The 13922-nt window shown below is 41.2% G+C and overlaps 1 protein-coding gene across 4 annotated transcripts in view; it reads right to left on the reverse strand.

Annotated features, from left to right (window-relative positions):
* Positions 1-9687: 9687 nt before the first annotated feature.
* TCAF1 (TRPM8 channel associated factor 1) overlaps positions 9688-13922 on the reverse strand; it is a 49912-nt gene continuing 45677 nt past the window's right edge. For all 4 annotated transcript variants that reach the window (XM_036087231.2, XM_036087230.2, XM_036087228.2 and 1 more), the window contains exon 9: positions 9688-12182. In XM_036087231.2, coding sequence (XP_035943124.1) covers positions 12173-12182 — 10 coding nt within the window. In that variant the 3' untranslated portion in view covers positions 9688-12172. The remainder of the gene's footprint in view (positions 12183-13922) is intronic.

Consider the following 13922-nt stretch of genomic DNA (forward strand, 5'->3'; position numbering starts at 1 on the left):
GGGCTATTGGGGCGGTTCGGGGCGGGGCGGGCAGGGAGCACGGCGGGGCTCTACGCCCAGGAGTCGCCTCCGCGAGGCTCCTCCCGACGGGTTGCACTTGGGGTGGTGACGCGGCTTGCGGGGCTCCTTCGGGGTGCGCGGCTGGTCCTCCCAGGAGGCGAGGGTCCTCAATCTGCAGGGGTCGGGGCCGAAAGCGGCTCTCTCAGGCCCTCCGAGGGTTCCGGGGTACGAGAGGGAGGTTTGCAAAGTTGCTGTCACACTTGGTGCGGAAAGCAAACGCCAAGTTCCCAGTAAACCAGATTCGGGGTAAATAACGCCCAACTGCAACGTAAGCCGCGGCCGACGGTTCGTCGAGTGGAATCGCGCCCCTCCGCTCAGGTCGTGGGGTGCAGCCCCGGAGAACCGCGGCTCCTGCGTTGCAGGGCTGCCCCCTGGTGGTCGGAACCCGCCCGTGCACCCCGTGCGGACGGAGATTCAAAGCTGTCCAGGGAGCTCAAGCTAGAGAACTGGGTCTGGGAGTATAATAGAAATCTGTGCCAGAGATATTCTTGCTCCCGGAATTTCCTTTAAGTTTATTCAACGCAACACTCCTTCCTATCAAAGTGAAATTTCCTTCTCCTAGAAAGCGACTCAGCCATCACTTGCCTAGAAAAGAATTTCATAACCTCCAGATCATACCAAATCCTCCTCCTGATTACACCAAATACCTCTGCTTCTTATTCGTACCCAGGTTGCGATGCCGCACTTACTTGTATGACCACCGATTATCGTTGGTTTCTCTCATAGTCTCTCTTGCTGTGAGTGTAGCGTCTGTCTCCGCTGTACCTATCATTACCTAGTTTCATTTCTGTCATGTAGTAGGCTTTAGTTTCCTAATACATAAAAGTGTGTGACTGAATAAATAAGCATATAGTGAATGTTCAAGAGATGTCTGCTGAATTAGTAAATAACTGAGTCTTGGAGGACTAGTGGAAATCTGTTTGGCAGAGGACCAAAGTGCAGTCAGGTTTCAGAAAGAAAAAGCAAGGAGAAACCTACACAATGAAGGCAATTTGGAGAAGACCCATCGGAATTTCAGGGTACTTCAGGATAGAAGCCTAATGCGAGCTGAGGTTAGTTGAATTCTTAGATTATAGGCGAGGAAACAAACCTTTGGGAAGCAAAGTGGAGTGGGTCGCTGAGGGAGTGTGTCAGGAGAGTTCCATGTCCAACGCTAAGTTTAGGGAGGGACTCTACAGTTTTAACCAGACTCTACCTACATCATTGTCTTTATGGTAAAGTACCACTATTCTAGAAAGACTCCTGAGAGTATTTTGGTGTTGATCTAATAGAAGAAAGGGTTTTAAACAAAGGTGATTTTTCCAGGGCCAGAGAGCAAAAGGTACCTGTGGTCATCAAAGTATCTGCCATTTGGGAGCAGGAGTTGGCCGAAGAATGGAAACAAAACAACGTAGGAAACTGCATGAAGGTACATTTGTTTATTTATTTATTTATTTTAAATTCTTTATTTAAATTCAGTTCAGTTAGCATATACTATATTATTAGTTTCAGGGGTAGAATTCAGTGATCCATCAGTTGCATATAACACCCAGTGCTCATTACATCACATGCCCTCCTTAATGCCCATCACCCAGTTACCCCATGCCCCCACCCACCTCCCCTCCAGCAACCCTCAGTCTGTTCCCTACAGTTAAAAGTCTCTTATGGTTTGCCTCCCTCTCTGTCTTTATCTTATTTTATTTTTCCTTCCCTTCCCCTGGGTTCACCTATTTTGTTTCTTAAATTCCACATAGGAGTGAACTCATATGGTATTTGTCTTTCTCTGACTGACTTATTTCACTTAGCATAATACCTTCTGGTTCCATCCACATAGTTGCCAATGGCAAGATTTCATTCTTTTTGGTGACTGAGTCATATTCCATTGTATTTATATACACATACCACATCTTCTTTATCCATTCATCTGTCAATGGACATCTGGGTTCTTTCCATATTTTGGCTATTGAGGACATTGCTGCTATTTTTTTAAAGGTCCATTTAAAATGTGGCAAATGAAATGTGGGCCAGCATGGGCCTAACTAAAGGGTGTGAAGGTGCAGACCCCCAGGCCCTTCCTACAACCTGGGAGAAAACAGAGACTCCTCCATGAAATAGTCAACATATTCTCATTGGGCAGGAGTTCTGTGAGGTGCTCTGGGAGATGGAAATGATACTACAGTCAATAAATCTAAGAAGATAGTAGACGTGAAAGAACCATAATACCATTAGGATTTATGTAGGTGTCCAAGTCAGCTGCAAAATAAGTGCCAGGGAAGAAAAAGGAAGAAGCAGTGGTTTCTAGTCATCAGAGATGAACTTACAGGGAAGGGGACGCTAAAACTTAGCTTTGAAAAAACATAAATATTGTGTGTGGGCAGAGAAGAGTGGAGGGCATTACACCATGAGACCACATCATGGTCGACAGCATGGAGATGTCAGGGTGAAAGCTTGATTTGAGAAAGACATGAAAATGTTCCTTGTGACCGAAGCTTGTTAACAGCACTTGCAGGAGCGAATTTGGATGGCATCCAAGGAGTTGGGATTGGAGTTTATAGTCTGGAGGAAGGTTTTTAAGAAATGCCAGGTAGTAAACACTGAGAGTCCCTCTTCAGCGTCTATATCCTACCCCACCTTCTACTGCCCTTTCTAAGCAGATTCCAGTTTTGTTCAGGTAACCTACCTGTCCCTTATGAGATCCAGTTCCAAGGGTAGGTATATATTAGCTGATGCCAAGCATGCTACTCCCTATCCTTTGTACTGCAGTGACTGGCTCTTTCTGGGTTGTACATATTAATATGCATGAATAATATGATACTTAATTGTCGGGCCTAAGCAAGAGGCATACACAAATCACAGCTGTTACTGTTACCAGTGGTACATCAGCCCATTTTTGTTAAACAGGAAAATCCTTACAGCAATTCCACTTTCTCACTAAGCCAAATGCAGGGGTTACTTCATACATAGGCTTTCTAATTATGGGCTAGCATTAAGAGTCACTGACTTCCTTCTTCAGTTATTTTTAGTTATGAGTTATACTTAATGTGGTCCCATATATTCTTGCCCTGAAGGGCCTCAAGAATCTGGAAAGGATTAGCCACAGTCTAATTTAGGAATAGGGATGGTTGAATCCACCTATGTGCATTTACTGGTATGAGTCACTGGGGAGGTTTACTTAGTCATTATTTAAGATGATCCAGAACAGGTGCCTACAGCTGTCTTAAGAATAAGTACTGTGGTGGCCATGAAAATGCTCCGCTCAGATCTCCAACTGCAGGGAGCGGGTATGAACTTGACAGACAGCCCCAGCTGATGCCTCTGGAATCCTGGTGCCAGGGCCATGCCGCAATTCTCTTGGCTTCTCCTGACTGGTGATTAAGGGGACTAAGGGGACTAAGGCAGGCCCATTCCTGGGAGACATGGGACTCTTCTGATGGGCGACTGTGGCTCAAGGACTCCCACTGGCCTTGACGAGACTTTCTGAGACCTGCCCTGCAATGTAAGCCTTTCGTCCTTCGCTCTCTCCTTCCTGAGGATTACACCTACCTTGAGGTCTGTTGGCCCTCCCAGCCTCTGGTCCCTCTCTGTTTTCTCTCACAGATGTTTCCCTTAATAAATCTCTTGCACGTCTGACCTCATCTTGGCTTCTGCTTCTTGGAGGATCCGGGCTAAAACATATACTGTTACAATTATATCTCCTAAAGTTCAAACACTCAAGTACATTTATTAAATTTGTGTTATAATGGGAGTGAAGAGGAAAGGCATTAACTTGAGAGCTTTTAGGAAAGCCTCACCCACTACATTTCTCATTCTTTAGTACATTTATGATAACCTCTGTTCAAATTATAGCATGGTCTTTCTCTAGGGCAAGTTCCTGCCTGCCTATTTATTTAAAGCAATGAAGCTGGAGTTTGCTGCCACTCTTGACAGGTGGCCAGTGCTTAATCAGAGTCAGAAAAGCTTTCATAGTCTCCTTTGGTGTATTTGTGAAATTAACCTGGAACTCTATTTTCTTTTTGGGTCATAAGTGTATGGAACACATATGGTAGGAGTGGGTAATATTGCAATAAGGAACAAGCGAGGAGTCTTCTTCTGTTTCCAAACTTGTCCCAACTCCAGGTCAGATATAAAGTTTGGTTTTGTCCTGAAGAGTTCAGTTGTCCGGGAGCCAGGGCAGCTAACTTAGCCAAGGCTGAATGTGGATGTTTTTCTTCTGGCTCTGAAATATCAGACCCATTGGGTAGGCACACAACAGATCCATTTTCTATAATTGCACCCACACCAGTGTGGTTTATATGTCTTCACACACAAACCCACAAATGTTGTCAGGATGTCAGAGGGGCTAGTGTATGGGAGTTGGGAATGAGTGAAGGCCAATCTCTCTATAACAAAATTCCTACAGAGTCTCAAAGCTCCTAGTCCTATGGGACCAGCAACATTATTTTTTTATGTTTTTCTACAAATGTAAACAATTATTTCCAAATTGATTATTCCAGAGTTATCTAACATCACGGTCTTCCTTCTCAAGACTTTTCATTTTATGTTGAGACTTGTGATTCAAGTGTCTTTTAATTTTAATCGAGGTCGAATAGATATTATGCAGCTTAATGGGGGAAGAGGGAAAATGGAGTAAGAAGCCAAGAATACCTGAGGCTGTTTCCTATGACTCCCTGCACATTTGTCCTGATGAACATCGATATGTAAGTCTGAGACTTCCATTGCTGTGCAAATTTAGTCAATTGTTTCCAAATCAATTTTCTCCATATGAATGTGATTCCAAATTCCACTTGTTACTGGATCCATCAGGCCATCGACAGGGGCCCAGAACTTAGAGGCATGTCTTCATTCAATACCTTTGGTAGAGGTCACAGAAACCACTAAGATGAGCCTCTCTTACTCCTAAATTCCAGAGGGAGAAACTCCTGTGAAGTGCACCTTGATTTTGAAGTTTGAGGAGAGATATTCAAAAGTTGTGAGTTTCCATTAGGTCAGTGGATCCTATGATAAGGTTAAGGTCAGAAATCAACACTTACATCCAAGAGAGTAGCTACTGACTCTTAGAGGGATGGAACTCTTGTCTGTCTTGTGGCTCTCAATATGCCAACTATAGTTTTACCTCTCTTTGCCTTGAATTGTCTGCTTGGTTTGCTCCATCATTTTCTTCAAGGATTTGCCAAATGTCCCCTTATCAGAGAGGCTTTCCTGGACCTAACTACATAAAATGGCAAACATACTCTTTGTCCAGTACCCCACCCCCCCGCCCACCAGAACGCTCACTTCCCTAACTTTATTCCTTCATAGCACTTATCATACTTGATATATGTTTATTTGTTCATTTTTATTTTATTTTATTTGTTTTTGTAACAAATGGTGTCTTATTTTTTTACATTAAAAAAAAATGTTTTTTGAAAGAGAGAGTTAAGTGTGTGTGTGCGCATCAGAGGGGAGGGCGGATGGGCAGAGGGAGAAAATCGTAAGCAGGCCCCATGCCCAGCACAGAGCCCAACCCAGGGCTCGATCTCACGATCCTGAGATCATGACCTGAGCCAAACGCTTAATCAACTGGGCCACCCAGGCACCCCTATTTGTTCATTTTAATGTTCAAACTGGAATATTTATGAGGACAAATGCTTTATTATGTTTATTGTGTATTTCCAGACCCTATAACAGTAACTAGCATTGTAGTAGGTGTTCAATAAATGTTAATTGAATGAATTTATAGGTGACCCAATGACCTGATTGGAAGGGGATGCCCAAATGTGGGACATGCATCTTACAGATTTTATAAAAATTTTATTATGATTTTATGAATTTTTTTTTTTTTTTTTTTAGATTTTATTTATTTATTTGACAGAGACAGACACAGTGAGAGAGGGAACACAAGCAGTGGGAGTGAGAGAGGGAGAAGCAGGCTTCCTGCGGAGCATGGAGCCCGATGCGGGGCTCGATCCCAGGACCCTGGGATCATGACCTGAGCCGAAGGCAGACGCTTAACGACTGAGCCACCCAGGCGCCCCGATTTTATGAATGTTTAGGAAACTTTTCCATGAACATTTCTTAAAAGAGGGCAGATAAAACACGAAGGATTTTAATTTAACTTGGGAAAGTATTTTTCTAGTGGCTTCTTCTAGTTCTGTGCTAAAAAATATTTAAGATTCAGTGAGGCCCGGAGCGCCTGGGTGGCTCAGTCAGTTAAGCGGCTGCCTTCGGCTCAGGTCATGATCTCAGGGTCCTGGGATCGAGCCCCACATCGGGCTCCTTGCTCAGCGGGGAGCCTGCTTCTCCCTCTCCTTCTGCCTGCCACTCCCCCTGCTTGTGCTCGTGCTTATGTATTCTCTCTCTGTCAAATAAATAAATAAAATCTTAAAAAAAAAAAAAAAAAAAAAGATTCAGTGAGGCCCCAGATCTTTACTACCTTACTCTCTGTCCCACAGAGACTGTAAATTCAAAAAGGGGAGTTTGAGTGCAGGAGAAAATGGCTTCCACTACTCCTTTTAGAAAAGCATTATGTATCTAATGTACAGGCATCTTTAGTTTCCGTTTTAAATTCCAGCTTTTCTCTGTGTGACTCAATTAGCAAGTGCATTTACACAGATTGTGAAGGTATATTATTGTTACGTTATTCCTGCTAGGTAAAAGCAAACTGCTGCCCTAAAGCCTACTTTCTATTCCTCCTGGAACGGCTCAGGGCATCTACATTCAGAAGGGGGGATGTTTCAGACAATAAGGAAGTGACCCGTTAGCATTGACTTGTGGTCCCAACTTCATTTTGAGTTATAACCAAGTTAAAACATCCTGTCTAGGGAAGCATTAAGGAGTCATTCTTTGCAAGGGTCACTCTTGGGTACCTTGTGATATTAATTTTTTCCCCAATTTATCCCCATGTTCAGTCAAGAAGAATGCATATTTTAATATTGTGTAAGAAGAACAACGGCTCTTCATCCATTCTTTTGGGCTGAGGAAGAAAACAAAAGCACCTCTTGACATGCAGGCGCTTGTCTGACACACTCACAGCTAGGCACTGTTTTTCCCCTTTGTACATGAACAATTTCATAGAACAACCACATCAAACAAGAGCACTCTGACAGCATGATCAAGCAAGGCAACAACAAGATCCCTGGGCAACCACACAATGCCAAATATCCCTCTTTCTTGTCTAAAATGAGGACCTGCTACTTTTTCAGAAACCAATTATAGCTTTATGGGCACTTCAGTCATCCCCACCAATAGATGACGTTTACTGAGACAATCATAGAATTACCCTTGCTTCCTTAGACTCTCCCCAAAATTATCCACCCAAAGCCCAAATTCTCTAGTAGTTTCTTTTAACACCCTTTTACTGAGATCCCCAGTTTCCTGCAGTGTTTACTCTCACTGGGATCCAACTTGTTCAACTAGAGGTGTGTTGCTGGTGGTCTTTGGCTGGAGGGCATGAATACCATCATCTGTCATACCTGAGCGTATTCTCTCCTCCCCATCCCATTAAACACTCTTCTTTATCCAGTACCAGAGATCCACTAGGCATTATCCAAAGGTCACTCCAACCCTACTGACACGAGTCAGCTGTTTGCCTTTTTATAGTTTAATCTCAGTTTCCTAGGAGCATTGAGACTTAAGTCTGCTCTAGGCTTTGACTGTTTGTTACCAATGGACAAGCTCACAGTGCCACAAGTCTTGTGAATAAATGTCAAAAGGCTTGGTTGAGGCTTAGTACTGTTTCCTTGGGAACAGTTTGGTCTCAAGGCTGCTCTGACAGCAAGAACAAAAGGAGAAACTCCATGTTAAAAAACAAGACAAAAAGTTGGAGTTGCCTCTCTCCATCCTGCTGGAGGCTGAGGGAAGAGTTTGCGAACTCCTTCAGGCACTTGGCTCTTATTTAAAGCACAGGCGCTTTGCAGATAGCAGGATGGGGCAGAGGTACAGCCCGTCATATATACTTGGCCCTGGGTTCCAGGTTGTACTGAGGGAGGGAGGGATGTCTTCTGTGTCTGTGGGGTCTGTGATTTCATTGTTTTCATGTTCTGCATTTGATCATTTTGCCCTCCTAGCTCCCACCCTCACTGTCTCCCTCTCACCTGTATTATTTCACATCTCAAAATTATACTAAATAATTTTGGCAGTCTGTGAAAGTGAATTTTATGTCAAAATTTAGGCAGTTCACGCAAAGAAATTTTTAGTACCTACATGTATGTATCCCTTAATTATGTATATTTGAGTCCCTTTATAGTTCAGATGAACAGAAGTAACGTTTTAATGGCCCTCATGTACACATATTTGTGTTAACATAATCCTTGGCTCCTGGTACTGCCATCACTGGTCAATGCATGTTTTTTTTTTTAATTTACTCATTCATTTATTCTATTTTTTCCTAATATGCTGAATACTATAAAACTAATCATCCAACATGAGGATAGAACATTGACAGTAACTTAATCTACACAACCTTTCCTCACAAAGAAATGCTTCTTTATAGCATTCAAATGTATAAGAATCTACATGTATAAATAGCATTTCTATAGCTCTCTTGAGCTTAGATGTGGAGTGTGTGTGTGTGTGTGTGTGTGTGTGTGTGTGTGTGTAGTTAGAAGATGTCTGAAAAGTAGAGGATCAACCATCACTCCTTCTCTATGACACTTGGAAGATTGACTTCAATGATGAGGGTCAAAGAAGGAAATCCTTTTCAAAATGGAAGCTGAGCAGGGGTCCAAAAGCTTTGAAGGAATTAAGAACACAGATGTGATGTAGTCTTGGAAGAAGGGATAGCATGTGTTACTTTTGTCAGCAAAAATAGTCAACATCTAAGGCCATATCTGGTTACCTGTTGGCTTGCTAGGCATATGTATTAGATGAGGTTGGGACATCAGGTGGGGACATTGGTTTAGGGACTAAATATATCAGACTGATCTGTAAGGCCAATATGTAAGGATGTAAGGCCAATATTCCTTAGGAAGCTCTATCTGGCCTTGGGAGTTAGACAATAGAAGAAAGTAAACAAGCAGAGAAGGAAGAGCCACCAAGAGACTAGGAATAGCAAGACACAAGAAATTTGGGAGCCTGAAGATCTCCCCTTGAGAGTTGACTACTTCTCCAAAATATGGTGGGGGAAGAGAGAGGGGGAAACAGCAGAAGGCAGATTATGATGTTCAAGCAAAGTGGCAAGGAATATAACAAGGAGACTGATGGATGAAATCCTCTGACACCATCTGGTCTCATATAGGACTAAAACTTTCTAAAATTGTCAGATGAATAGGAATACAGGCAAACCTACAAACTGATATGATCTTGAAATGCTTCCTGGAATAGGGACAAATATCATACGCCTTCTTGGGAAGGAACACTGGTTGGCCATCTTCATGCAACACCTGATGAGTGTTCCCTCACTCAACAAATATTGAAAATCTGCTAGAGAGTAAGCTTAATCTCAGATACATGGTGAGATCAGGGGCAGGCTTTGCTTTTTGTGGAACGCCTGTAGAAACGAGAAGGTGAAGTGTGAATAGCTGGAAGATATTTAGTATGGCTAGAACCAGAGAGTAATGGGGAGATATGATGAACCTGGACACATCAGGTGGATCCAAATATCAGAGGGCATCATAAGGCATTTTAAGGGTTTTGGTTGGGGCATATCTTAGTCAATATGAGGTCACTGAAGAATTTTTATTTGAGTTTATTAAAAATTTTTCAAATACATGCACAAGGTAAAAAATTAAATAGTACAGAAGGACTTGAAATGAAAAACACAGTTTCCCACCCCACCCCTTTTAACCCTAGACCCACTCCCTAGAGGCAATGCATTTAACAATTTCTATTTTTAGATCTTTTGTTGACTAACTTGCTAACATTAAATAATATGTCTGAACAATAATTCTTGACTTATTAACTTTAGACAATCTTTAATAATTCCCCATTACAAAAGATAAGGATTTAACTTACACTATCCCCACCTTTCCTATGCCTATCCTTTCCCAAATTTTTGATAGATATGCCATTTTTAAGACTTCTATTGATTTAATTTATAACTTTGGACAATATACTATCCTCCGGTTCTTGTTCCATTAGCTGCAGACTTTATCTTCTCATTCCCACTGTGAATATCTAAGTAGCCCCACTCTTCCTGACACCTCTCTTCCCCCAACCAATTCTCAACCTCTTTCTGCTCTCTTGTTTCTTAATTTGTCAGAATTAATTATTTTCAGTTTCATTCCTGAATAAAACAGTAAGCCTTTCATGTTTTATCTCTAGGCTGATCAGAACACTGAATACCAACAAACAGCATCTGCATTACTTTGGCTAAGTAAGTCATGTTTACTGAGAGCTGAGTAGAAGCTAGGCCATTTTCTCCCGTACATATCCAGTGTTCATGAAGCCCGTGCCTCTTGTAAGGAGAGGTACCTACCGCCAATGTCCAATTGAGTCTCTTCTTATAGCCCGTGAGTTTTTATTGTTGTTTCACATTTGGACCCGAATGTCTTGACTTATTTCTGTTTTCTTTTTGCTGACTAAAGAATGTATGTCCTCCATATACTCAAACATTCCAGCTTCTCAATGAAACTATCTATGGAACAGAATGCATACTTTCCCCAAGGAGCCCGAGACTGTGTAGTCTCATCTGAAATGGGTCTGCTAGAGTGACACCTCCTGGGTGAGATCCATTGTTTTCTGGATTCTGTTTTTTCCTCTTTCCCAGTTTTCCTCATCATTTTGTCGGAGAACTTCCTTGAGGTACTTTCTCATAAAGGGTGCAAAGTAGGTAGACTTTCTGAAAACTTGCATGTCAGAAAAGGTCTTCATTTTGACACTACTCTTGACAGTTTGGCTTGCTATGTTATTCTAAGTACAAAAATTTTCCGTAAGTGAAGAAATTCCACTGGCTTCTAGCATTCAGTACTGCTAATGAAAAATCTGCTGCCAGTCTATTTCTTATTCCTGTTTTAGTTGAGCTAATTGTGATGACTTAACTTTATTTTCTCTTTGGGCACTTTTAATATCTTCCCTGTATCCTTAATATTCCAAAATTTCACAAGATTGTGTCTAGATGTAGGTTGTAATGGGGCTCCTCAATCTGGAGACGTGGTTCTTTCTGTTCTTCATTTTTTGTCCTTTTTATTTCTTCACCTATATTTTTTTATGTTCTCTTTTCCAGAAAGTCCTAATGCTTAGATATTGATTGTCTAGATCTTTTCCTTTCTTTATTTTTTTCTGCTATTTCTTTTTGTTCTATATCTAAGGAGTTTCCCTCAACTATATTTTCCAGCCTGTCCACTGAATATTTTGGGCAGTTTTATTTCACTTTCAAGGGCTCTTTTATTCTCAGTTTTTCATTTCTGTGTAGCATTCTGTACTCATCTTACAAATACACCTCAAATCTCTCTGAAGATACAGATTTTAAAGTTATTCTTTCCATATTCACTTTGTTTCCTCTAGAGTTTGTTGTATTTTTCAAGCGTCCTAATTCTAACTGATTATTTTTCTTAAGTGCTCCTCCCCTGGTCCTCCTCCTCCACCCCCCGATGCCCAAAGACTGGGGATTCCTAGCTGACTGTTTTCATTTAAGAATCAATATAACTGTTAACTTTTACAGGAGTTGGTGTGGGTGTCCTCGGCCAGTGTATGGTTGGATCTGTTTCTCCAATAAGCCTCTTCTAGGACTAGAAGCACTAGGGTTACTTGAGGAGGGGTTTCAACATTCAGAGGATTAGCCGATAGGCTAGGGGTCACTTATTTCCACAAAAAGAGAAATTTTATTCTGGGGCACCAACTCCTACCTCTCCTCAGGCAGTTTATTCAATTTCTATACAAACAACAACAAGAACAATAGATTTGTAATGGATACCAATTATAGACTGCCTGTATTCTATGCACAATGGTTGGGGCAGAATAGGATGGGATTCAATTTTACAACTGGTATAACTCTACTTTGTAGACTTTTCAGGTGCTCATGTTTCTTTGGAATTATGTTATTCAGATCAGCTTCTATTCTGTCTGAAAGATACCTTCACTCTTTCATTCATTCTCATGCTTCATCCACTTTCTCTCTTCCAGAAATGTGTTGAGATCTTCTTCAGTTATAATCAAATCTGTTTAGTTTTCTTTGCTGAGATGTGTCAATTCTCTCTTGCATTTCTTGACTTCAATTTCAGTGGGGCCTAGGGAGGGAGGGGAGGTAAACTTATATGCTCAGTTCATCATCTTATATTCGAAGTCCCACTGGAAGCTTTCAGACAGGGGAGTGACATGAATAGCTTCCTATTTTAAGAAGGTCCCCAGGGCCATAATGCTAAAAATAAACTAAAGAGGGCCAGGATGGATACAAATATTATTCTAAAAGACTAAGAATCTGATTTCCTTGCTGAGAACATGCAATGTCTGGGACTTTCGGGAGTCAGGCACTTTACCAAAATAACCCATCATTCAAAACCCAGTACCCTACTAGAATGCTTTCATGGTGCCCTAGAGATGATAAATGAAACCTGAATAAACTGGGATCTGAAAGACCTGGATGATGCTAAACGGGTCACTGTCTTTGGGATGTACCTTAGGAGACTACCTCAAGTTCTTCCTTTTAACTGGCATTTGGGAGAAACAAAGGGACTTTCTGTTCTGATAAAATTGGATGAGGAGTGAGTACAATCAGGCAAAGTGCTGGCAAGTGGGGACATAAAGGTCCTTCTGTTTGCTGGCCGGTTTCTTCATTTACTCATTTATTTGCATATTCAAAGCACTGTAGTTATTAACACCCATTCTGTAATCAGAGTGCCCAGGTTTAAATCCCAGGTCTACCATTTATTAGCAGTGTAGACTTAGGCAATTTACTTGATCTCTGTAAAATTCAGTTCACTTCTTCCTAAAATGGGAGTGATAAATTTCCATCTCATAAGATTATTGTGAAGATTAAATTAAACAATCTATATAAAAGAACAAGTACAGTATTTGGCACATACTATCTAATTGATAGAATTCTAACTAATCAATAGAAATTTTTCAAATGTTGAATGAATATCCAACATCATCTATGTTTAAAGCATCTAGATGATAGATATTCATGAAATAAGGGAAAAGACTTCTAGGATTAAGAAATGACATAATAAAGGAATCCATAGAAAAACACTCTCTAGGTCAAATCTTGTCTCTGCATCCACCCAATTCTTAATAAGGCAAATAAAATAGTGTACTGAAACAACTACATCCGAATAAATATAAGCGGTCTAAAGGAAAACTGGCTGGATGTGTGCAGTAATCCCAGAGCCTCAACTCTAGTTAAAATTACACGGAAATGGGAGGTTTTGAATAAGATTAGAAGAAAACTTGAGAAAATCTTTGCATTGTAATTAAATAAAATTTGGGTCAGTCGTATCCAGTTATCTGGTTCTGAAGTCAAGATTCTCTCTGTGTGTGGACTTTATCTGCCAAACTAGTAAGGAATTCTGGGCAGTGATAGGAATCTGATAGGAACACCATCCCTAAGTCGGATGCCCATTGTTTGCTAAAGACAAACGCCCTCATGGATTTGTTCTGATTTTTCAAGTGACTTCCACTCTTGATTTAATCAAAGAAGGAATTTTACCTGAAAGATGGAATTGAATAAAGAGACCAAACCCCAAGTAGCTAGTAAGACCCCCACTATGAATTTAGAGCCCGTGGATCCTGTAGATCCTAGAGCTCATAAAGCAATGGACCCCAGTCCTTTGAGAGGCTGGTGTATAGAGTGTAGGATGGGATGGGATGGATCACACCGCATCTGTAAATGCCATGTAAAAGGGTAGTCTAGTTCTGAAATGATTAATTAATGCCAATTAGTAATAAAGGCACCTGGCACTTTCTCAATACCTACCAACTGCCAGGCACTGTTCTAATTCCTTTTAGAAGGACTAAAATTTAATCCTCAC

Source organism: Halichoerus grypus, chromosome 12 (genome assembly GCF_964656455.1).
Source record: "Halichoerus grypus chromosome 12, mHalGry1.hap1.1, whole genome shotgun sequence".
In the NCBI taxonomy this organism is placed as follows: domain Eukaryota; kingdom Metazoa; phylum Chordata; class Mammalia; order Carnivora; family Phocidae; genus Halichoerus; species Halichoerus grypus.